This window comes from Caloenas nicobarica, chromosome 5 (genome assembly GCF_036013445.1).
Source record: "Caloenas nicobarica isolate bCalNic1 chromosome 5, bCalNic1.hap1, whole genome shotgun sequence".
NCBI lineage: Eukaryota > Metazoa > Chordata > Aves > Columbiformes > Columbidae > Caloenas > Caloenas nicobarica.
In genome coordinates, this window is record NC_088249.1 from 5,032,249 (window position 1) to 5,057,462 (window position 25,214).

Below are 25,214 nucleotides of genomic sequence, written 5' to 3' on the forward strand. Positions count from 1 at the left end.
GTGCAGTGCTCAGGTCAGGAGAGAGATTTAAAGATTATTGGAGAGACCTTCTTTGAAGTCATCAGTCTCCTCTACAGCAGTAATAAAGCAGGGAAATGCAAAGGCGGAGGTGCATTAACAGCGGGATGAAATCTGCTTTTAGAAGGGGTATTTCTGGACGATGACTCGTTTCATACCTCATCCCAAAATATTTCACTCCCTGCCGGCCCCGCTCTCCGGGAGAGGATATTGCTCGGAAGTGCAGGGAGGAAGCGGGAGGGTTTCCAGCTTTACCATTTCTTTGGCTGCCACTTTGCTTCAGTGAAAGAGGGTGACTCAGGATGACCTTTCTCAGGAGGCCATGCTCCAAAGGGAGTTAATTATTAACACTTTGCACTTAGTCTGCAGCAGCTCTTAATTGCAGGAGGTTTGGACCCTGCCAGCTGATGTACGTAATGTCAAGCTATTAAAGCAGCTCACCAGGTGATTTTTATGAGCCTCAAAATACGGGTGGATACTGTGTTCAGGCAGAAGCTCAGCATAAATAACCAGATGGAAGGGATCGGTAGTGAAAACCAGCTCATGTGAATGCAGGATCTGGCTCTGCGCCCCCCCGCATTTTGATTCGACTGAGCTCTCTGAGCATCTGTAAAGCCAGGGGAGGGGAAAAATGACCTGTGGGATGCCAAGCGATGCTGCACTCTTTAAGCTTGTGTTGAAAACCCGTTGGCATCGCTAACGCTGAGTGCATAGCTCTTGGCAGTGTTAAGCTGTCCCCCGCAAGCAAAGCTGACATCTAAAATTTCCTCAGACATCAGATATGAAACCAGGATCCCTTTGCATTCGGAGAAGGCGGCGGTGGTGCTTTTGCAGAGGAAAATGGGGGAATATGTGATAAATAGGGAAATGAGTGATGGCTCTCCAGTAATGCTATTTTTCCCAGCCAGACAGCCTCTTTCCTCTCTAACTGCACCTTCCACCCGCTCCCTCCAGAGAGCTTCGCTTTCCAGCTCGCTCTTCCTCTTGTAGCTCAGTCCTGCAGCTCGTTCATGGGGCTGTTGTTTCCGTCTATTCCCTTCATTTAAAAAACATAAATTATTTTTAAAAAAACATCAAGCAAAAAGCTGCAGTAGCAGAACTTAGAGCAAAAGCTGACAAAGATGGCATGCAAGGGAAGGAGGAAAAAAAAATAGCTCCTGGGTCACCTGGGATGGATGAGAAACGTTTCTTGGCCCCTGATCATCCAGATATACCTGCGGTTATTTCAGCAGCAGGTTGAAATATCATCTCAGGTGTCATTTTCTCAGGCTGACCGAGAGAAACGGGCCGTTTTCATGGCTGGGGATATTTTTCAATAGGAAATGTTCATAGTTTTTATCTTTAAAGGTAATTCCCTTTTTAGCTCCAATCACAACACACTTTTGTTTAAGCAAGATTTTTCTCCCTCTCCAGCCAAAAAATGCATCTGTTAGCAATCTTTTTGGATTTTAAAGCGAAGCTTTTCAAACAATGAACCAGCTGACTATGAAAGGCATCTGGTCATGCTATATTTGCTTATGGGGAGCATAATTTTTAAACCCTGGGAAAAGCGTACGAGGGCACATGTGTAATTGTAGAGGAGAGGGTATAGGAAGTGTTAGCATGTGGAAAAACAGAGTGGTCTGGGATGGGACAGTTCGGACCCCAAGATCCCAACTCGGGGAGAATCTGATAGAATTACAGCCCTTCATGGCATCACTCCACGAGCCTTTGGTAGGGTGCAGGGAAACAGCTTTAGTTGCATTTATTTTTTGTTGCAGGGATACCTGGTGGCTGGAGGGATTAGGAAGACCTGGAGGGATATGGTGGGACAAAACCTCCACCAGTGCACACCTGGGAAAGGCTTGGTCATGTTGATGGAGCTGGGCTGGATTTAAACTTCCCACACGGCTTTAAAACCCATGCCCGCCACTGTCTGCTGCTTTTTTGACCTTGGAAACAGAACCTAGGTGGATCATCCACAACAGGCAGGGAGAAGGACGTTGCAAAAATGTGGTGGGCTGCCAGCTGCTGCCAGTTTTGAGCAGCAAGGAGAGGTGGGGAACACTTGAAAATAAAAATGCGATCAGGAAGATGTGTAAAAACAAAGGGGGTTGCTTCTGGTTTTGTTGCAGCAGGTCCTAGCTGAAAAGGCTTGGTTTTTTTTTTTTTTCAACCTCTTGCTATGACTTCCCTGGTGTGAAGTTCTCCTGGGGCAGACTGGCCTTGCAGGTGGTGCCAAGAGGGAGCTGAACCATCAAAGTCATGGATGTTGTTGCTGAAGGGCTCTCTGGGGTTTGCTTGGAGCTGGCTGCTGTAAGCTGGCCCTTTCCTTCTGATTTGGTTTCACCCTGAAGGATCTAACCTGGTGTGCTAGACATCAGGTGAGTGGGGAACCCGGCCAGCTGTCCTCTGGAGCTCCATTATCCCAGAGCAGCTCCACAGAATCACAGAATGTCAGGGATTGGAAGTGACCTCAAAAGATCATCCAGTCCAATTCCCCTGCTGGAGCAGGAACACCCAGATGAGGTTACACAGGAAGGTGTCCAGGCAGGTTTGAATGTCTGCAGAGAAGGAGACTCCACAACCTCCCTGGGCAGCCTGGTCCAGTGTCCTGTTACCCTCACCATGAAGAAGTTTCTTCTCAAATTTAAGTGGAACCTCTTGTATTCCAGCTTGAACCCAGTACCCCTTGTCCTATCATTGATTGTCACCGAGAAGAGCCTGGCTCCATCCTCCTGACACTCACCCTTTATGTATTTAGAACCATGAATGAGGTCACCCCTCAGTCTCCTGTTCTCCAAGCTCAAGAGACCCAGCCCCCTCAGCCTTTCCTCATAAGGGAGATGCTCCACTCCCTTAATCATCTTTGTTGCCCTACGCTGGACTCTCTCCAGCAGTTCCCTGTCCTTCTGGAACTGAGGGACCCAGAACTGGACACAATATTCCAGATGTGGTCTCACCAGGGCAGAGTAGAGGGGAAGGAGAACCTCTCTTGACCTGCTAACCACCCCCTTTCTAATACACCCCAGGTACCATTGGCCTTCCTGGCCACAAGGGCCCACTGCTGGCTCATGGTCATCCTGCTGTCCACCAGGACCCCCAGGTCCCTTTCCCCTACACTGCTCTCTAATAGGTCATTCCCCAACTTATACTGGAACCTGGGGTTGTTCCTACCCAGATGCAAGACTCTGATCCATCAGAGCTCCAGATCCATCACCACCACCACGGGCTGCGGGTGTGGGAAGGAGGCTGCTGGATCAGATGGAGATGTCTCCTGCAGGTTGGCCATCTAAAAGATGTTGCTAGCAGCTGTAACAAAGCACTGAGGAGCTTCACAGGTGTCTTTCTCCCCACTGCTATGGGGACATGCTGTGAGCAGCTGTGTTCCTGCAGGTCACAGGGGGCAGAGTTCATGGAGATGAACCTTCCAGGTGTAATGGTGCCCAAACAGGGCTGAGACTAGCCTGTGAACCGCTGGCTGAGCCACCATCTCCTCTGTGCTGCTGCCCAGTGTCCCAAGGGTGGTCACTGGGAAGAGCAAGGGCAGTCTGGCGGGGGGATCTGCTGACGTGCCAAGGGGGAGGCAGGCAGGCTGTGGAAGTGTCAGGCTTGTCACCAAGGTGTGGCAGGACTGGGGACTGTGACATCTCCCTGGGAAGAGCAAAGGGATGGGTGGAGCTGGCAGAGCAGTGACCTTCGCTTGGAGAAGCTCCCGCTAATGAGGGATCTTGACTGGGCGCTGCTTTCCCTGTGGCAACAAGCACTGATGGAGGGGATGGAACTTCTTCATCGTCGGGTTCACACCATGACAGCCCCTCGCCACTGCCACCATGGTGTGAAACAGCCGAGCAGCAGCAGCATCTGTCAGCCCCCTGCATGGAACCCGGGGATGAAGGGATGGTGGAGGTGAGGAGAGGGCACAGTGGTGCTGGGGCTGCAGCTGATGCCATTTGTATTTTTGCCAGGTCCCTGGAAGGAAGAAGTGGGTGTCAGGGGCAGCGAGTGGGAAATGAAGGAGGTGACAGGGCAAAGATTGCTCTTGGCTGCACGGCTTTGGCGTTTCCTAATTTTTGCAGCAGAGCACTTGTGTCTGTTGGGGCCGTTTCTTGGAGGACAGCAAGGGATGTTGATGTAAATGTTACAGATGAGAAAGGATACCTGTCCCTGCACTGTGTTGTTATAGCCATCAGCCTGACTCTAAAAGAGCAGCTTGTAGTAAGCCACAGCACAGCACCAGCCTGTCTGGAATATTGTGTCCAGTTCTGGGCCCCTCAGTTCCAGAAGGACAGGGAACTGCTGGAGAGAGTCCAGCGCAGCCATGAAGATGCTGAAGGGAGTGGAGCATCTCCCGTGTGAGGAAAGGCTGAGGAGCTGGGGCTCTTGAGCTTGGAGGAGAGGAGACTGAGGGGTGAGCTCATTAATGTTTATAAATATGTAAAGAGTGAGTGTCAGGAGGATGGAGCCAGGCTCTTCTCGGTGACATCCAATGATAGGACAAGGGGCAATGGGTACAAACTGGAACACAGGAGGTTCCACTTAAATATGAGAAGAAACTTCTTCACAGTGAGGGTGCCAGAGCCTGGAACAGGCTGCCCAGGGAGGTTGTGGAGTCTCCTTCTCTAGAGACATTCAAACCCTGCCTGCACACAATCCTGCATAACCTCATCTGGGTGTTCCTGCTCCGTCGGGGGGATTGGACTGGATGATCTTTTGAGGTCCCTTCTAGTCCCTGACATACTGTGATTCTGTGTGATTCTGTCAGCGGGGTTCAGATCAGCCCTCACTTCTGTGCTTCTTGAGAAGAGAGTGAACACAGCAAAGAACTAGACACAGCTCAGAGAATAAGAAAAGAAAATAAAAAGAAAAATAAAGAAATATTTGTGTCCCTTGTGCCAGCCGGGTGGGATGTGATGGAGAATCCTGGAGAGCTGATGTTGGTGATGCTCATCTCGATGTCTGGGCATCCCTCATGGAAGGCAGGCTGCAAAACTCGTATCCCCAAACCCCACCCTGACTGCTGGGAAACCATCCTACCAATTCATCCTTTCAAACCGCGATGCCCAAAGAGGTTCCTCCCTCCTCCTGCCTTGTGAGTCACTTCCCTCTGGGCTCATCACTTTGTCGGGGGATTTCTTTACTGCCACCAAATGCACCAAAAAGGGGTTTATCAGTGTGCTGTAGACCATTAGCTGCAGTAATTACCACTGAGAAGTGTCCTGCAGTGAGCCAAGGGAAACCCATGCCCTGATCTTTGCCGGCTTTATTGTGCAGTTCCCCTCTGCCTGGGAAGGTCCTTTCCGACGAGCCTGCTCGGCTGTTCATCTGAATTAATGAGGTTCTGCTGCACTTAATTGAGAGCACTTTCTAAATTGGGGGTTTCAGGGAGGAAATGCAAGAGCCCGAGGGAGCCAAGCAAAGGGAAATATTTATAATGCAGCACGTTAATTATAAATGAGCAGTTTAGCCAATTTTGTTGTTCAGCCTCCCCTCTGCCCACCCCGGGAGACCTTTATTTTTTTGCTCCACTGCTTCCTTTCAGCCCTAAACAAGCAGCAGGTCCGGATCCCTGCCTGCCTCGCAGGTGTGTGCGCCATGTGGAAAGGCCCTGGGATGTGGGATGAACCATCCCTGCCGCCACCCCATTCCTCATCACGGGTCTTGCTCCCTGCCCGAATCCCCTGACTGGGTGCATCTGGACACCTCTTGGTGCTGTGCTGCAGTGGGGACCTTGCCGCCCTTCCCAGCTGGTGTCACTGCTGGAAGCACTGGTGGGAGAGGGATGCTCCTTATAAGAGGTGCTGATGGTACCCTAGGGTATCAGGGAGGACCTCTGGTGACATGTCCAGGAGGTGACAGGAGCTGATGCTTTTTAGGGCCATGTCCAAGGCACACATGGGTGCCATAGCTCTGCTGTCCCCAGGGGCACCATTTGTACCATGGGGACATTCTGCACTTCTCATGGGTGAGCTGGGTCCCGTCCAAATTACCTAGTGCTGACTCTGTGTGTTCTCATCTTGGCAAGCTGCAGCTTGGGAAGTTTGGATGCACAAATATTTCCCACATATGCCTCTTGAACCGCAGTAAATATTTGGGACTCTGCTCCTTGGGCTCGCTGAAATCATCTGGAGCATCAGTAGTTGTCTGCATGCACAGGCGTAGGAGCAGAGGAGGAGGTTGTCCATCTCCCACCCTCACGGGCGACTGCGGTGTAGGACGACCTTTGCAAACATCTCTGAAAGTTAGAGGAGGGGCAAAGCTGTGCAGCAAGTCAGACTGTGAACTGAAGAGGGTTAATGAGGGGAGATGCCTGGGATTTGTATAGTATTGGTTGGCTCTACAGCCTAGGCCTGTGTGGCATTTCTGCTGTCAATCCTTTATCTTCTTTTGATAGAAGTTTTTAGGAAAATACAGTGAGGAAAATGGCTGATTTTGAAGTATTCTCTCAAAGTCTGCCTACTTGCTTCAAGCAGTCCCTGGGGACGTGAAGTGTGATTTATCTGGGCTCAGAGGTCCTTCAGTCATAGAATCATAGAATTGTTTATGTTGGAAAAGAACTTGAAGATTATTCAGTCCAACCTTTAACCTAATACTACCAAGTCCATCACTAAACCATGTCCCTAAGCACCACATCTCCACATCTTTTAATTACCTCCAGGGATGGTGACTCCACCACCGCCCTGGGCAGCCTGTTCCAATGCCCAACAACCTTTTCCATGAAGAATTTTTTCCTAATATCCAGTCTAAACCTCCCCTGGCACAACTTGAGGCCATTTCCTCTCTTCCTGTTACTTGGGAGAAGAGACCAACACCCTCCATGCTACAACCTCCTTTCAGGTAGTTGTAGAGAGCAATAAGGTCTCCTCTCAGCCTCCTTTTCTCCAGGCAGAACCCCCCCAGGTGTCTCAGCTGCTCCCCATCACACTTGTGCTCCAGATCCTTCACCAGCTTCATTGCCCTTCTCTGAACTCGCTCCAGCACCTCAAGGTCTTTCCTGTAGTGAGGGGCCCAAAACTATATACAGGATTCGAGATGTGGCCTCACCAGTGCCAAGTACAGGGGGATGATCACTGCGCTGGTCCTCCTGGCCATGTCCTACAGGAACATGGTAGAACGTGAAAACCCCTTGTATATCCTGCCAGATGCAGGGAACTGTAGACTGGGATGGCCAAAGGAGGCTGTGCATCATTCATTGTCATAGATCAAGGGCCCGGGGGTGACATCCTTCAATGAGGGACATTGCTGGATGCATGTTCCATCCTGACAACTAATGAAGCCCCCAGAGGAGTGGTCCGTTGTGCCTGGAGTCTCTCTTAGGATGTTGGTAAAGTCATGGTCCTGCGCCAGAAGTGGAGCCTAGTTCGTGTCACATTATTCACTTTTCATTACTTGTAAGAGACTGGTTTTTTTTCCCCCAAATCACATTCACCAAGGCTGTGCAGCCAAAACTTCAAGGGCACTGTAGAGTCGGTGCAAGAGAAATCTGGATGTAAAATTTCAGTGTGGTTTCTCCAAAGCTGATAACCACAAGACTGATGCAGTATCATTGGGGCAGAGTTTGGTCGCAGGCAGGTGGCGTAAGGTAGATTGTATATAAAATATGCTAGTTCAATAAATCAGGTAATGTTCCCATAGCTGGAGCTGTCAGTGGTGAGCTCAGAGTGTAGAAAGTGACACTTCTATTGGTATAAAATAATGCAAGAGCTCAAGGGCACTTGAGAGGTGGTTGGTCACCAAGGGCAGGGCATGTTAATACTATTTCTACTAATCTGCTATCTTTGTTTCACTTTTTTTCCCCTCCTCCAGGACCAGGAAGAAAATAAAGGAGCCACCAGCTGGCCGGAGTTTTATATCGATCAGCTGAATTCAATGGCTGCTGTGAGTATTTCCCCAATGCTTTGGCGATTGCGAACCCCTTCAGAGCACGCAGGGTATTTCATCTCACCCCAAGCTGGGAGGCTGTGAGATGGATGGCAAACAGCAGCAGCTTTCAGTATAAAGCCACCAGGCTGTAAAGACCCCATTTGGTTGCGCTGTGCTACCGTTTTGTACCGGAGGCACCCTTCTGCACTGTGCAGCCGTGGCAAAACATGAGCTGCAGTTCATCCACCCCACAAGGGCTGACAGAGCTGCCATGGCTCTAAGTGCCCTGTGCCCAACCTGCCTGTGTGCTTAAAAGTAATTTTATGACATACTTTCTTGTTGATATCTTGCTGGGTGAGACAGAAAAAGCGTTCTTTTCTAGAGGAAATACAGTTTATTTCCTGCAAGGCTGCGCAGTTCAGAGCCCCTCCATCCTGACTCTTGCTGTTGGAGGCTGAAGGTGCTGAGGTTCGTGGCCACTACGCTAGGAATGGCAGCAGCGTGGAAAACAAAAAAGAAAAGCGTCATTTTTCTATTTTTTTTCCGTATGTTTGCCCTGCTGTCACAGGGCCAGGGTGTCAGGGAAGGCAGGGCTGGGTGAGGGAGTGGGGGTGGAGCAGGGGGCTGTGAGCTGAGAAAGGAGCAAGCTGCTCCCATTTGGGAATCAGGGGTGCCTGGGACTGGCCATGGGCTGCCAGCAGTCGAAGCCCTGAGCCTGAGCAGAGCTTGTGATCAAAGCCCGCCAGGTGCCTGGAGGGTGGCTTTGGTCTCCCTGACATGCTACAAGGGTCAGCACAGCTCTTTATGTCTGCTGCGACCCTTGCTCTCTTTTTTTTAGCCTCGGTTGGTGTTGGCAGGGCTCCCCCTGACATCTTTAAGGGCCCAGCACTGTCAGATGGTGCAGGAGGCACCTGGGGTGTTGCTTTAGCTGTGGCCTTGGTTGCACGAGTTGGGGTGAGCAAGCCGTACCCCCATGCATGCCCGGGCAGCCACTGTCCTCAATGCACATTAGTGGGTTGCACTGGGAGGCCTGGGAGTGACAGGGTTAGCAGGACCCCCCCTGGCTGGCCTCGAGCATGGCTGCAGTGTCCTGTCCCCTCCAGGCTGCGGGGTGTACCCTGGGCCCCCCACCTCCTCTGCAGGGGCACATGGGTACCTGATGGGATGCATGGGTACCACTAAAGTACCCCTCCTTCTCCCTCACCCCAGTTTAGCACCTTCCCTCTGTGGACCCCCAATAGGCATTGGCTTAGCCCCCTGCATCCTACTAGACATGAAGAAGAAACTTTTGACACTGAGGGTGGTGAAACACTGGCCCAGGTTGGCCAGAGAGGTGGTGGATGAACCATCCCTGGAGACATCCCAGGCCAGGCTGGACGGGGCTCTGAGCAACCTGAGCTGGTGCAGATGTCCCTGCTCATGGCAGGGGGGGCACTGGGGGAGCTGGGAAGGTCCCTTCCCACCCAAACTGTTCTGTGATTCCATGATCCTCACAGCCCCCTCCAGCCCTGGAAATGCATCAAGATTCACATCACCCAGATGTCATCTGAAGCATCTCTGAGCAGGGTTCAGCTGGACACCTTCTTATGGGATACTGTGATGCAGTTATTTACTTCTTTGTTATACAAAGTGTTTTTCCTGGAAGCTCGTGGGCCATACCAGGAGTTACATCCAGAGCTCACGAGTTGGGATGCTCCTTGTCTGGATTGCAGCCGTTCCCTCTCGCTGCTCTGAGTCTGAGGGCTGCAGAGGGACAGTTGCAAGCATCCTCCAAGACGGGCTTGTCTGGATGAGTTGCAGGTCAGCAATTTGAGGTGACACCACTCCTACCTGCAGGGTGTTAACTCGGGAACTTAATGATCACACAGGACAATGCTAAGTGTGTCCTCTCGAGGTGGTTACCCAGCTCTCCCAGTTGTCTCGGGTCAGCGTAGCCCAGCATGTTTCCTGGTCTTGCTGGAGACTGGTTTGGGAAAGAGGGCGCTGTGTTCCGTGTGGCCTCAGTCTGCACCAGCTGATGTTCATTCCCTGCTGCTTTGAAACAAAACCCAAGTGCCTAGGGAGATGCAAGGGCAACAGCAACACTGCTCCAAAGCTGATGTGGCTTGAGGTGTCACCAGCTTGTGATGCCCCAAACATTGGCAGCTTAATTGTGCATGTGCTAACGAGTTGTCTGGGTACTTGCAGGCAGCATCTCCAGGCTGAAGCCACCCACTCGTCCTGCTGTCCCCAGCCCTTCTTCCTGCTGGCCCCAGCTCAGGCCGTCTCCTTGCAGGCCATGGCGGGTTTTCGAAACTGCCCCTTTACCCAAGTCCTGCAGTTGCCATAAGGATCTGGACCATAAGGTTGGACCAGTTGATCCTTGAGGTCCCTTCCAACCTGGTATTCTATGATTCTATGGCTTTCAGACTTCCAGAGTGAGTTTAGCGTCCCAGCTTCATCCCGTCTCCTTGCAGGCCATGGCGGGTTTTCGAAACTGCCCCTTTACCCAAGTCCTGCAGTTGCCATAAGGATCTGGACCATAAGGTTGGACCAGATGATCCTTGAGGTCCCTTCCAACCTGGTATTCTATGATTCTATGGCTTTCAGACTTCCAGAGTGAGTTTAGCGTCCCAGCTCCATCCCCATAGCTTGGCATGATGGGCAGTGGGTGCTCGTGTTTCATGGGGAAACCTCCCCTCTCACATCTGCCTTTCTCTTTTGCAGAGAAAAACACTGATCGCCTTGGAAAAAGAAGATGAGGAGGAGAGAAATAAAACAATTGAAAGTTTGAAGACTGCACTGCGGACGAAACCAATGAGGCAATTCCCTTCCCTTTCCTGGCTTTATCGCTGTGGTCATGGATTTGGATTTGAGTTCTCTGGCAGAGCGAGGGATTAAGTAGAAATATAAATAGGGCTGCACAGGACGAGGGAGGCAAGGACCTTGAAACGCCACTTGCTTTTTTCAATTCACCTCTTGTCAGTTTGTTCCTTTTCTTCAGTCCTTTTAGTGGCCAAGAGCTACCAGGACCTTCACATCTGTTCAGGCAAATCAGATGACTTCTTTTTTTTTTTTTTTCAAATTCACTTTTGTTCTCATTGGAACATAATGTAGAAGTTCCTTCCAGATTAAATTTTTAAAAAAATAGCCAATTTTTGTTGGTCAACCAGGCCCTTTGTTTCAACTTCAACTTCTCTTGCACTTTTTAAAGGAATAAAATCACATGAATCCTCAGGCTTTTATGAAATGCAAAAAAAAAATGTTACTAGGAGGTTTTGATGGGGAGGAGAAAGAAAGGGTGGGACTCGTTCTGAATGTCTGTAGTTTTTCCTAAATTCATTTTCTCTGGAGTCTGCATGCTCACATCTGCAAAACCTTTAAGATGCCTCAGGTCAATATTTTCTGATGGGAAAATATTTTATTAAGAAATGCATGACCTGGTCTGGTTATGAAAGAAACACATTTGCTGTTGCTTTCAAATACATTCCTCTCTTCCATTTGTCTTTTGGAATGGTTCTGGTGATGGTACTTGGTAAGAAATTCCTGGGGTTGAGGGTGACCACCCAATTTCTGTGAAACCTGGACCTCTTGGGTGCCGACTCCCGGCAAGTGCCCTGGGAGCAGGGCTGGTACCCAGCCATGAAACTTGGCAAAGTCCTTAAAAGTGATTTGCAAGTCTGTCTGATTGGAAGTCAGAAGGATCCAGCAGGCTCTCTAGAAAATTTTACCTGTTGGACCTGCTTTTGCTCCCAGGGAAGTGAACATCACATTTCCTATTGACTTTGGCTGGAAGAAGAGCAGGCTTTGAAGAAGAGAAATCAGTTTTCTCCGAGTCTGCAATTACCCCTTTTGTTGCCACGCATCGGCGTGGCTTGTTTCGAATTAAAATCATCCCAGTGCTGGGATGTTCTTGGCTCGTTTGCTTTATGAGCCAGTGCCTTTTGCCAAACCAGAATACACCCAGCCTGGATGGTGTTGGGCAAGGAGGTCCTAAAATGCCTGAGCAGCCTGCAGTGTTGTGTCTGCCTGCTCGAGTGAGTCTGCCTGGGGCACTGCTGTGTATTCGCTGTCTGCTTTCTATTTAGTGGCATTATAAGTCATCATAAAAATCAGGAATCCCTTAAAATTGGTGAGATGTGTCTAAGGGAGGAGAAGGATGTGGGTGGTGAGGCAGGAGGGGCAGAAAGTCTTGACAGGCATTGCAGGCTCGGCTACATTGGGGTGTCTGAGACGGATGAGGATGTGACTCCAGGGCTTGGGAGCTTCTTCCAGTCCTGTGCAAAACTTATCCCATTCAAGGCTCAGGCTGGGGACTGGGAAAGTTTTTCAGCAGCTTGGCTGCAAACTCATAACCTCCACCCCAGGGCTTGTGCTGATGGCTGCGTTAGCTGTTTTTCTTCCAAATATCCTAGCTCTAGACAACCTTGTGCAGATGATACCTGGTTACCTACGCTACTGGGCACTGATTACATTGATTTTTGCAACCCCTTCCCTGTCTGTGGACTGTAGGCTTTCTGCTATCCAAAGTCCAGGAAAAAGTATCATTTTGGTTGGAAGAGACCCTCATGATCATCAAGTCCAACCATTAACTCTGGCACTAAACCATGTCCCTAAGAACCTCGTCTATGCATCTTTTAGACCCCTCCAGGGAGGGTGACTCCACCACTGCCCTGGGAAGCCTGTTCCCATGCCTGACAACCTTTGTTTGAAGAAATATTTCCTAATATCCAATCTAAACCTCCCCTGGCACAACTTGAGGCCATGTATATAATAACGTAAAAAAAGGTCCTGGGTTTCCAGCAACAGACAAGTCAGCCCTGTTTGAGGGTAAAAGGGTCCTTCAGCATTTAGTTTTAAAGCTAAAAACTTTCTTTCTGACAGGTTTGTTACCCGGTTCATCGACCTGGACGGCTTGTCGTGTATTCTGAACTTTCTCAAAAGCATGGACTATGAGACGGCAGAGTCTCGAATACATACCTCGCTCATTGGATGTATAAAAGCACTAATGAACAACTCCCTGGGTCGGGCTCACGTCCTGGCCCATTCAGAGAGTATTAACGTAATTGCTCAGAGTCTGAGCACGGAGAATATTAAGACGAAGGTGGCAGTGCTGGAAATCATGGGCGCTGTGTGCCTGGTTCCCGGGGGCCACAAAAAGGTACTGGAGGCGATGCTGCACTACCAGAAATACGCCAGCGAACGGACTCGTTTTCAGGTAGGTCAGTCTCAACTCACTTCTCAGCTCCTGAAAGTCAGTGTTCTTGTCCCTTCCTCCTCCTAGATATCTATATGCCACTTGAAAATGATTTATTATGGCTGTTGGCAACTTAGATACTCTGAGAATTACCCCAGAACCATGCCTGATGAGGTCTTAAGCTTAGCAAAGAGTGAAGAACCAGTTATTTAAGGCAGCACTCCCCCCCACAAAAAAAAATCCTTGCTTATGCAGAGTTGTGGGATTGCAGCTCTGCAAGGCTGTAGCACATCTGGATGGGCTGATGTTAGCTGAAATGGGTGCTGAGGTGGGCTGCAGCTGGTGATCTATCACCAGTGTGTTGCTACAGGGGCTGTAGGAGCATCATGAGGAGTTGTTCCTGCATCCGTCTCCTGGCTGTTTGTGCAGGATTGGGGCTGTCACTGAGCTCTTAACTGACGTTGTCTGTTTGACAGACGCTGATCAATGACTTGGACAAGAGCACGGGGCGGTATCGAGATGAAGTGAGCCTCAAGACAGCCATCATGTCCTTCATCAACGCAGTCCTGAGCCAGGGGGCAGGCGTGGTGAGCGCCAGGGCTCTTGGAAGGGAAGGTGTTTTGGTGGGTTTGGGGCGGACTTATTTCAACAAGCTTTCTGAGGATGTGCACTTTATCGTGTTGACTGCAGCACTGTCCATTTCAGGAAAGTCTGGATTTCAGACTCCATCTGAGATATGAATTTCTCATGCTTGGGATCCAGCCAGTCATTGATAAACTAAGAGAACATGAAAATTCAACCCTTGACCGGTGAGTAGTGACCCCCAGCCCACTGGTTATTTTTGCCCTTGCCTTCTGGTTTATGGATTTGCCCTCTGGGGAAAGCATGTGGGTCTGGACTCGCTCCTCTTGAAGAAATTCTTTGCTGTTACCAGAGAGGGAAGGGAAAACCCTGGTGTGGTTTTGCTGAGCTCAACGTAGGGTTGAGCTGGGAAGGATGTGCCATCAGGGACCTGGGGGATGCTGCCAGCCCTCCTCCTCCTCTTCTCATCCCAAAAGGCTCCTTGGAGAGGCTGTAATGACTGAGAGCTTGAGACTGAAGATTCAGTTGATGTTTCAAGTCCTGCTTGTCTCTGAGCTGCTGCCAGACTGGCTGCCTGCAATGTATTGTCACATTCGTATCTGCTTTTAACTGTGGAGGTTTTTTTTGCCCCTTCCTTTCCTCAGGCACTTAGATTTTTTCGAAATGCTTAGAAATGAAGATGAACTGGAATTTGCCAAAAGATTTGAGCTGGTGAGTATGAACGTTGCTGATGCAGACACCAGCACTCAATGTCATAGTTCCTTCTAAAAGTGCTTACGTGGCCTGGGATGAAGTGCGGTCTTTTGGATAAAATTTGGAGGTTGGAAATCTGTCTCCTGTTGCCCTGCTCTGTTGCAACCTCCATCCTACAGCTTGCTTCATGCCTCTTCTCCTCTGGCTGCCAACCAGCACTGTTTTCCCCTTGCAGAGCAGTGGGGCTGTCTGTCCATCAGGCGTGGGGTGGGGATGGCTCATGGAGTTTGGACCTGAGATGTGGGAAACAGGAGGTGCCATCGCCAGTCCGATGGCCTGACCTCGCTTGGCTCCTGTCCGCAGGTCCACATCGACACCAAAAGTGCGACTCAGATGTTTGAGCTGACGAGGAAGAGGCTGACGCACACCGAGGCGTACCCGCACTTTATGTCCATCCTGCACCACTGTCTCCAGATGCCTTGTGAGTCCTGGGGGAGGCGAGGAAACCCCCGACTGCCCGGGGCTTGGCAGTCCATGTCTCCTCCCCGGGGGTGGCAGTGACCTCCCTGACGCTTCCCAAACTCTCTCCCCTCCTTCTCCTCCAGATAAAAGAAGCGGCAACACCGTCCAGTACTGGCTACTGCTTGACAGGATCGTGCAGCAGATCGTCATCCAGAGTGATAAAGGGCAGGACCCCGACGCCACTCCCCTGGAAAACTTCAATATTAAAAACGTCGTCCGAATGTAAGTGCTTGCCCGCCTTTCCCAGAGCTGGATGCTGAGCAGCACCAACACGGTCCTCCATGGCTTTGCTGCCTCCGCTCTGGCAGGCGAGAGGGACAGGGACAGGGACAGGGGTTATCCCTGCTGGGTTGGCATCACTTCAGCCTCCTAAGTGCAATGTGCAGGTGAATTAAGCTCAGCCTCTGTGTCCTCAGTAGATGCCCCATCCCTGGAAACATTCAAGGCCAGGCTGGACAGGGCTTTGAGCAACCTGATCTGGGTGAAGATGTCCCTGCTCATGGCAGGGGGGCTTGGACTAGGTGATCTTTGAAGGTCCCTTCCAACTCAAACTAGTCTGTGATTCTATGATTTCCCCTGACTGCTGCTGTCACTGTTCCTTAGTCGTCACTTACTATCACCCGGTGATGTTTCTGCTCCTTGGTTGGACAAGCCAGCATCCCTGGAGCTGTTGAGACAGCACCACATCCCAGCCCGCAAAACCCCACCCGGGGGGAATCAGAGCAGAAGTGTTAGAAATACCAGTTTGGGAACCTTACATCCCACTGCCCAGGCTTACTCAATTGTGTTTCTTGCGGGTGATTGTCTCTTGTTTACTGTGGTAGGATTGTCTCACGTGCCGCATGTCTTTTCCTTTTAGGTTAGTCAATGAAAATGAAGTGAAACAGTGGAAAGAACAAGCAGAAAAAATGAGAAAAGGTGAGTGATGGAGATGTACAGTGTTAACTTGAACCTTAGTACGCAGGGTAAGCTAAACGGATAAGTATACAGGTATTTAGCTGGATGGAGTCTGCAGGCTTTATTGACTGGCTGAGATAGTATCACACTATGGGGCTCACAAGGGAAGTGGTCCAAGCAGATATTCATTTTTTCATGGGGAGGCTTTGGCTGGGGTATTAAGGCACAGCACATACTCCCTTTTCTTAACTGCGCAGCTTCTCTGGAGGGCAGCGTGGGGCTTAGTCCCCCACGTGCTGCCATTGGCCAAAAGAGAGTGTTTGTCACCCAGAAGTGGTCTTATGGGGTTGTTTCAGAGCACAGTGAGCTCCAGCAGAAGCTGGAGAAGAAGGAGCGGGAGTGTGACGCCAAGGCCCAGGAAAAGGAAGAAATGATGCAGACGCTGAACAAGATGAAGGAGAAGCTGGAGAAGGAGTCTAGCGAGCACAAGCAGGTCAAGCAGCAGGTGGCAGATCTCACGGCACAACTCCACGAGATGAACAGGGTGAGGCCCCAAACCTCTTTCCCATTGTGGCCCAGTCCCAAAGCTCCTGCAAACACTGTGGGCTGATTTCTGGTGGCTGAGCTGCATGGGGGACTGTGAAGGTGCTTGCTGGGAGATGTCAACACCAAGATGTCAACACCCTCAGCCACGTGGTGTGAATTTTGGTGTTGTCCTGTGCAGGGACAGGAGTTGTACTCAATGATCTTATGGATCCCTTCTGACTCAGGACATTCTATGTCCATCCCTGGTGATGGGGTGATTTTGCCTTTCCAGCTGCATTGGACCTGTCAGGAGTGCTGAAGCCCTTGAGTGCCTCCTATGCTGGTTAAATTTTGGCAAAAAAAAATTAAAAATTGGCATGAGGGCATTTCTTGGGTGGTGTCCCCCATCTCCATATGACTGGTCCCCTTTCTCTTTCTCTCCCAGAGGGCGATCTGTGCTGCTGGCCCTGGAGGACCTCCCTTACCACCAGGAGCTCCTGGTGGCCCTTTACCTTCTCCAGCTCTTGGATCCCTCCTTCCCCCTCCACCACCACCGCCACCCCCAGGGGGATGTCCCCCACCGCCTCCCCCACCACCACCCCCTCCAGGCGGTCCCCCACCTCCTCCTGGCCCCCCACCTCTGGATGGGGTGATGCCTCCCCCTGGAGCACCTCTGGGCTTTGCCCTCAAGAAGAAGAGCATCCCACAGCCAACGAACGCCCTGAAGTCCTTCAACTGGTCCAAGCTGCCAGAGGTAAGATGGGCAATAATTTGGGCAGTGAAACCAGAGGGGCTGCACGGCCACTGGTGAGGTCAGGGCAGGTGGGCAGGAGACCCTCAACCTGAAGTGATCCCTCGTCTTGCAGAACAAACTGGCAGGCACTGTGTGGACCGAGATAGATGATGCAAAAGTTTTCAAAATCCTGGACCTTGAGGACCTGGAAAGGACGTTCTCTGCCTACCAAAGACAGCAGGTAACAGCTGGCGTGGAGCATGCGTGGGAATCTGGGCAAGGCGCCGTCATTGCAAGTCGTGCAGTTTCACTTGTGGTCTCAAAGTACATCTCCCGTCATTATTTCATACCAACACCATGTTTGCCAGATCGACTCGGTCTGCTTTATCCTCTCATCCACATGCCAGTGCATGGGTTGAAGTGGCCGTTCATGGCTCGGTGTGCCTGGTTTCACTCCTGCCCATGCACCTGACCACGTGTGTCATGAAGATGGATTACCAAAAAAAAAACCAACAAAAAAAAAAAGAGACGGGGAATGTATGAAAATAGCACCCAGATGTGGTCACAGTTGGGTAATATTTTTGGATCGCTCTTAACAGCAACTGCTTCGTGTCTCCGTATTGGGTGGAAAATGTCTATCCCTCTCTGGCCAAGAAGGAGTAAGTTTTGCCCACATCTACCATGGGTGGATCTCTTCTTTTATTTTTGTAGTGAGCCCAGAGCGAAATGGGAGCTTTGAACAAAAAAGAAAATCCCAAACCAAAATAATGACACTGCAGGCAAAAGTCTCTGCTTTTTAATCTCCTGCTCAAGCAATATGGCCCCAGTTTGGAAGGCATCAAAGCACACGAAGAAAATTAGATGCTTGTTTTACCCCAGGCAGGACCACGATGGGCAAAAGCAATGAGTTTTTCAAGAAGGCAGGAGAAAAGGCAAGGAGAAGAGGCTGAAAAATTCATGTTCACCTGCTGACTGTCTGGCTGCATCGGAGGAGAGGACAACTTGTCCCACTCTTGCCAGGCTTAGGCACAGGGACAGTGCTGGGAAGGAGAGGACCTGACACATAAGCTCCTTAGGCAACGTGAGGGTTTAATCTCTTCCAGAGGCTAATTGAGGGAAAGATCAGGGTGGATTAAAGCAGTGCAAATATCAAGAGTAACCCACCAGACATACGTGCTGCCCAGGTGTGTTTCAGGAACACATGGTGTTGGGTGCTGGCTCTTTCCCCTGGTGTTTTTGGAGCTTGACTCATGCCTACCAAAGGGCACGTCTGAAGACAAGAAATGGAAGGGGAGCGAGAATAGAAACCTGGTGTGTCAGCGGGACAGTTCACCCTCTGGCTTGCCTGCCCAAGTCTGTGAATCACCTGGTGTGCTGCAGATTATTGCCAGGCAGGAGTTTAAAAATAATTTGCCTTGGCTGAAGTCCTGCTGTGCAAAGCAGCTGGTTAGGTTCAGGGACAGCAAGAAGGAGGAGATGCTGCAAGGAGAGCTGTGACATGTCCCCAGGTGGGACAAGGACCAAAAGGGAGCTGAACATGGGAGCCAGAGACTGGGGTGGGAATGACAGAAGATGCTGCAAGAGTGTCTGGAACGGAGATTTGGAAGGAGGAGGTGACAGCTCACCTGTGAGATGCTGCTGGGGCTGGAGCCATCCTTGCAAGCAGGATGCCCAAGTTCCTTGGGGCTCATCCAGGCTTCATGATAGCACCAGTTTGTGCAAGTTAAGTGATGGGACACATCCCCCTGGACCCAAGAGCATGTGATTGCTCAACTGCAGGTCCCTGGGGTGCCTCCCCTTGCAGTGCAGCATGGGGAGGGGGGAACGGGCTGTGTGCCCCAGTGCTGCCGGCAGCACGGCTCTGCAGGCTGCTGCACACGCCAGCACATGGGGTTAGATGTGCTCTTCAGAATCATAGAATCATTTTGGTTGGAAAAGACCTTTAAGATCATCAAGTCCAACCGTTAACCCAATACTGGCACTAAACCATGTCCCTGAGAACCTCATCTATGCATCTTTCAAACACCACCAGGCATGATGACTCCACCACTTCCCTGGGCAGCCTGTTCCAATGCCCGACAACCCTTTTCATGAAGAAATTTTTCCTAATATCCAATCTAAACCTGCCCTGGCACAACTTGAGATAACACACACACCACAGGGTGCTTCGCATACAGTGTGGGGCTGGGGGAGCTCCATGCAAATGGCCTGTCCCTGCAAGGAAGGAAGGTGAACTAATGGCTTTGTAATTTGCAGTGGTTTCAAGCTCTAGCAAAAATTGGTTTCTGTCTTGAGCAAGCAGGGATTTCTCCTCCCTCATCCCCATCTTGAGCCCTTGGCCAAAAATCACTTGCTTAGTAATCGCACCTCTCCCTTGTCCCTAGACACGTGGGACATCGGGGCTGCCTGCCTGCCCTTGCCCTAAGCAAACCAGCTCATCTAGTCCAACTCCTGCCATGAGCAGGGACATCTTCACCCAGCTCAGGTTGCTCAGAGCCCCGTCCAGCCTGGCCTGGGATGTCTCCAGGGATGGGGCATCCACCACCTCTCTGGCTGAGAGAGGGGTGTTTTGTAACAAGCCTTTTCTCTATGTTAATGCATGGAGAGCCCCTCTGCTCCTGGAGCAGGAGCCTGCACGAGGACCAGGTCTGAGCATCAGAATGGAAGGAGGGCTTCCAAATTGAGGACCAGTTAAATGAACAAGAAGATACCCTTGCTGCTTGTGGGTGTGCATTGTGCCTGTGCCATGAAGAAGCCTGTTGGGAAGAGGTTGCTTTATTTAACACCAATTCTTTACATCCTTCACTGATCCACAGAGTTAATTCTGCTCGAGGAACCAGTCAGCACAATGCCAGACCAGGGTGCCCATGCTGCACCCCGTGGGCATGCACGCCTCTGTCAAAGAAAGGGTCGTTTGCTCCTTTTCTTGGCTGACATCTCGTTGCCCCCTGGCACATCTTGTTCTGCTTCAGGGCTGCAGTGTTTCTCTGTCCTCGGGGAAAGCCTGACGCATTGGTTTTTAGCCATGGGGCTTGTGGCCAGCACAGCTCAGCCCCCGCTTGGTGCTGATCCCCCTGCCCCAAGTATTTGGTGCCATTGAATGGAGCCCTTTCCCATCCTCCCGCCCAGAGCCATGTGTGGGTCCTGGACTGATCCAGCCTTGGCAGCTGGTCAGGGGAAAACTTGCGTAAACGAGGATTCCTTTAAAAAGGAGGCGGTCATGGTGCTGTGTTTGGAGATGACCAACTCAAACCAGGCACGTGGGCCATCATCTGCCTCGACACAGAGGGGCTGGAGGGAAGTGCTCTTATAAACCACATGCCTTTGGGCCCACCTACCTCCTCTGCTCACTGCCTGCCTTGTCTTTAAAAAGAAAAAAAAAAAATAAAATGACCCTTTTTTGCACCTTTGAAACCTCCCTCCCCATCACAGAGGTGCTGGATAGTCTCTTGAGCCAAGCACAAAAAAAAAAAATGAGATGCAGCCCAGTGAACGACGAGGAAAAACGCGGTGTGTGTGTGCACACGTGTGTGGTGCCAGCTTTGCTGCATGTGCTTCCAGCCTGCTGGGAGGAGCCCCGCAGGACAACCAGGTCTTTGGAGGAGCGCAGCACTGGCAGGGAGTCAGGGTGGCATTTGGCCAGGCTGCCAAGCCCTGGGGAAGGGGGTTTGTCCCTGTCAGAGGAGAAATCAAGGGGAAATGTGTTGCCATGGCAAATGGTAAAGTTTTGCTGCAGCCAGATTTGGTCCGGGATGAGCCTCCCGTTATTTCCACTTGAAAGCCCTGTTTTTCCTGGCAGTCGCGTTGGCATGTCAGTCCCTCAGATTCACAAAAACTAGCAATTTTCTTCCCGGCACAGCAGGCTGAGCGGTGCTTTGGGCCAGCGCTCGCCGACTCTGGCACAGAGCAGCAGCAGGGGTCAGCCAGCGTCCCCCACCTCATCCCATGTCCCCTCCTCACCTCCTTGCACAGCAGCACCTTGGCCCCATCCATTCACAGAGCTGCCTCTCCCTCTCCTGCCAGCCCTCCCCATCCTGCACGTCCTTCAATCCTCACCACATTTTCACGTGCATCTCCCCTATTTCGGCACTGGCAGACCCCGAGTGAGTCCCCGTGCTGCCAAGCCCCCCCATGTCGCACCCTCCCCTTGTCTGTGCTTCGATTCGTTTTGGTTTTGCTGAGATCACTGAACCGCATGTGTTTTTACTGCCTTTTTCCATGCTTCTGCTATGGCCGTAGGACTTCTTTGTGAATGGTAACTCCAGACAGGTAAGCGAGCATCCACAGGAGCCCGGTGCCTGCGAGGGCAAGGCGAGCGTGGGGCTGGGGACACGGGGGACATGTGCTGCATCGGGGGGTTAACGTGACAAATCAGGGAGGTACAAAGATCACCGCGTTGAGCAGCTTGAAAGTTGATGCAGGGGAGGCTGGTGAGGGCCAAGCTGCCCTCTCTGCTGTCGGGCCATTGTCGAAGCCAACGTCTGCGTCCAGGGACTGAATTTTCAGATGCAGCTTAGCATAGAAAAGCTGCTACCAGTGGGCATTTTTGCTTTTCGAAAGATGAAAAGAAATATATTCACACCTGCAGGTTGAAGCTCTCTGTTTTGTCATGGCCAGGAGGCAAAGCACACAAAAGTGGCAGCTGGTGGTGGGTGACTTGGGGCTCACCTTCCTTCACCTGCCACTGCCTGCCTTCTACACCACCTGTCCTGGAAGCTTCCCGCTTCTTATAGCTGTTTTTTTTTTCCATTCAAACAAGTAAAAGAGTAAAAAAATGGGAATTTTCTGTGCTCACGTTCAACCCAAGCAGTAGCTGTGTGCTAGGTCTCCTACATTTATAGACTTTAGTGCGGATCTGTAGCATGTGGGACCCTGCGGCTCCAGGTTGTGTTCCTTCCAGAAGGATTGAATAGCCAGCTTTTAATTGATTAACCTTACTAAAACATTCAATATGGTAAATTAAAACTGAGGGCAACATGAAACCCTTGGGCAACGCTGCAAAACTGTTGTTATGTAGATCTGCCTATTCACCTGCCACCACAATTTTGTATATTGTTACTCATTTGAAGGTAATGTTTTTAAGCTGCTTGGGAACTGTAGGTGCTCATGCCTCTCCAATTCCTGCTCTCAAAACCCTTATTTTGGGAGCGTTTCCCTGAAAGAGCAGCAAATGCTGCAGGTTGTGTTTGCAAGTGTGGTAGCTTGTATCGGTTAGTTTGCTCAGACGACTGATGCGTGAAGGGCGAATGCAGATGTTTGGAGCGGGGATGAAGAGCAAGAGTGATGCTGAGTGTGTGCAGCAGCCCATAGTGAAATATTTCATATGAGGATTTAATGAAGTATCACAAATATGTATGCTAGGAAAGCTCGGCTTTATTTATTCAGCAGCGCCTGTGTGTTTGTAGATTCTTAAGTCTTCCCTGTCTAAGAAAATATTTACATTTCTAACCAGTGGCTTCAAAGCCCGCTCTGGTTTATGAAATGACTTACTGTGTTTCAGTTACAGGCAACGGGTTTTACCTATAACCTGTGGTGACACTCCTGATTAATGGGGGCCCGCTGTTTATCACGCCGTGATGTGCTGAGAGTACTAAATATGTTTGCTTCTCCACGGCTTTTATCCAGGCTTTATTTTTGGTTTTGTAGAAGGAAGATGCTATCGATGACACCTTGAGTTCCCGGCATAAAGTCAAGGAGCTTTCAGTCATAGATGGCCGGAGAGCTCAGAATTGCAATATCCTCCTCTCCAGGTATGTTTAATGCCTCGTCGCTCTCTGGGGAGCAGGGGGGATGCTTGATACCCTGCCCAGGGCTGGGGGGCTGCTCCTCATCCCTTGTGAGGGCATTTAATGACAGGAACCAGCACTGGAGGAGAGCCAACAACACCTGAACCCAGCTATAGCCTTACACCGGTCACGATGGGGTGGCACAGGGGGGAGATGCAATTATCCGGATACGTGGCAGTTCGGTGTCCCTGGAAAACCCCAGAGGGACTGGGGTACCCAGTGAGCCTTTATAAGGGTTGGAAGGGTGTTTAATTTCACCTCTTATCTTCCTCAGCCTGGGTTTTGTTTGCTCTTTGATGTGGCTGAGGAGGGTCTCTGTTAGGCTGGAGAAAGCGCCAGGTATCGGCAGGGAGTGGGGAGCAGCAGCGTAATTCGGGCAGGGCCTGGCTGCCCACCCAGGTGTCCTGTGCCACATCTGGATTTTGGGAAGGGGACGTTCCCTTCTTCCAGCTGCCCAGCCCCATTGGGATGACAGCCTCCTGCGTGCCCCTCGCCAGGCAGGCTCAGCTCTGCTACCAGCAATTTAATCCCATTCCTGGCTTGTTGCCAAGAGGATAAAAAGGGCCTTTTTTGGCAAGATAAACTACACCAGTAAGACTGACTTCTGAGAAGGGGGAAGCCAGGCTGGGGTGGTCTGAAGGGATCAACCATCAGCGTAGCTACTTGGAAAAAAAAGAAAAAAGGAATACAGCAGCAGAAAATGCCACTTGTTTCTGACTCACCCAGGAAAAAAAAAAATCTCAATAGCAGTAAAATATAGCTCCATTCAGAAATGTTCACTCTGCTGCCTAGAAGTGCAGAAGCTTTTGTGCCACTCAGGTCCAGCCAGGATGGAACAGCATCGCTGGCAGGTTGGATTTGCAGCCACAGAGCCCAAATTCTGTTTTTCTGGACTGTGCGTAAGCAGAACCGGTGCCTTGCCTGGGCAGCCCAGCTGGTTTCCTTCCCTGGGAAGCATGCAGAGGCTGGTGCCTGCAAAAAAACCCTCTTGGTGGGTAATTCATAGTCCCTGGTGCTTCCTTAAGCTCTCCCAGAGATGGTCCACAGCCCTGTGGACAGCAGGAGGGATGAATGCAGCAAGACGTGTGCTTCAGAATTCGGTGGTAAAATCACTGTGTTTATGGCCATTTCTGCTCTAGGTTGCACCTGGGGATTTTTATAGTTCTTAGCTGTCCAAATAAAAAGGATGACGATGATAGTGGAGTTTAAAGCAGCCAGGCGAATGAGTAGGTCTGTGTCAGCCAGCTATTAGTAAGTGAAGCGGTGGAATTCGGGGCACTGGCTGGACTGCTCCCCGCCAGAGTGGCTTTAGGTGTAATTCAGCCAGAGGTTTAAGTGTATAATTGAAAGTGAAGCACACAGATAGCCCTTTTGGTGAGAAGGGAAGCTACTCAAGCACTTTAAAGGCATCTTCTGTGCCTTACTGAGTAAAGTACGATGTTTTGGAGTTGCTTTGGGGTTCATCCCGTGGTGCCCCTGGGGATGCACAGGCAGAGGGGCCAGCTGGGAAGGCGTTTCTCTAGCACTGCAGCAGCAGCCAAATCTACTCCTTCCTCCATTTCTCCAAGGGACCGCAATCGAGTTTCTCTTCACAAAATCCCTTTGGAAGATTTACTCTCTCTCTCTCTCTGGCAACCACTGACAGGACCCAAGGGAATAGCAGGAAGATGTGCTAGGGAGGGTTCAGGTTGGACATTAGGAAAAGGTTCTTCACCCAGAGGGTGCTGGACACTGGAACAGGCTCCCCAGGGAGGTGTCACGGCCCCAAGCCTGACAGTGTTCAAGAAGAGACTGGACAAGGCCCTCAGACACACGGTGTGAACTGTGGGGTTGTCCTGTGCAGGGACAGGAGTTGGACTCAATGATCCTTGTGGGTCCCTTCCAACTCAGGACCTTCTATGATTCTACTCTTGATGCCAAGATGCTAAAAGGAAGGGCAGTGTCAAGATGAAGCCCAAGCATCTTGCTGCTTCCCGAGGGCCTCAGGACCAGACAGACTCCATGTCACCTTGCCCAAAACTTCTCACTTCTACGCATTCCAGTTGCCCATCCCTAAACCGGGCAGAATCTCTGGTCCTGGTGGTGCCAAGGGCTTGGCTTAACCTGGTCTTGCCAGGTGGCTTATCACAGCTGGCCTCACACAGCCACCACAGGGACAAGCAGACTTTCACATGCAAAATGACCTGCAAGCTTGGCCACGTATTTAGGCCAGACATTTGTAAGCTCACCAGGCATTGTCTGGCTTGCAGCATGGAAATATTACAGCCAGCAAGATACTTTATCTCTCTCTGTAGATTTGGGGGGTTTTTTTGCCTTCTTCCCTTGCTTTGGGAGAAATTACTGTGCAGTGAGATCACTGGATTTTCCTCTGGCTTGTAATGCAGCACAAGAATATTTTTAACACTCGCTTTTTTCTTCTTGTTTTTTTGGAGAATGCTTT

The 25,214-nt window shown here is 50.7% G+C and overlaps 1 protein-coding gene across 1 annotated transcript in view; it reads left to right on the top strand.

The window, feature by feature from the left end:
- The window catches only part of DAAM1 (dishevelled associated activator of morphogenesis 1), a 95,009-nt gene that overhangs the window by 55,211 nt on the left and 14,584 nt on the right, over positions 1 to 25,214 (top strand). The window contains exons 5-17 of the mRNA XM_065635196.1: positions 7,804 to 7,875; positions 10,567 to 10,661; positions 12,724 to 13,057; positions 13,513 to 13,623; positions 13,742 to 13,845; positions 14,263 to 14,329; positions 14,675 to 14,792; positions 14,917 to 15,055; positions 15,693 to 15,751; positions 16,087 to 16,274; positions 16,701 to 17,009; positions 17,122 to 17,229; positions 22,635 to 22,738. Of these exons, the coding sequence (XP_065491268.1) occupies positions 7,804 to 7,875; positions 10,567 to 10,661; positions 12,724 to 13,057; positions 13,513 to 13,623; positions 13,742 to 13,845; positions 14,263 to 14,329; positions 14,675 to 14,792; positions 14,917 to 15,055; positions 15,693 to 15,751; positions 16,087 to 16,274; positions 16,701 to 17,009; positions 17,122 to 17,229; positions 22,635 to 22,738 (1,808 nt within the window). The remainder of the gene's footprint in view (positions 1 to 7,803; positions 7,876 to 10,566; positions 10,662 to 12,723; positions 13,058 to 13,512; positions 13,624 to 13,741; positions 13,846 to 14,262; positions 14,330 to 14,674; positions 14,793 to 14,916; positions 15,056 to 15,692; positions 15,752 to 16,086; positions 16,275 to 16,700; positions 17,010 to 17,121; positions 17,230 to 22,634; positions 22,739 to 25,214) is intronic.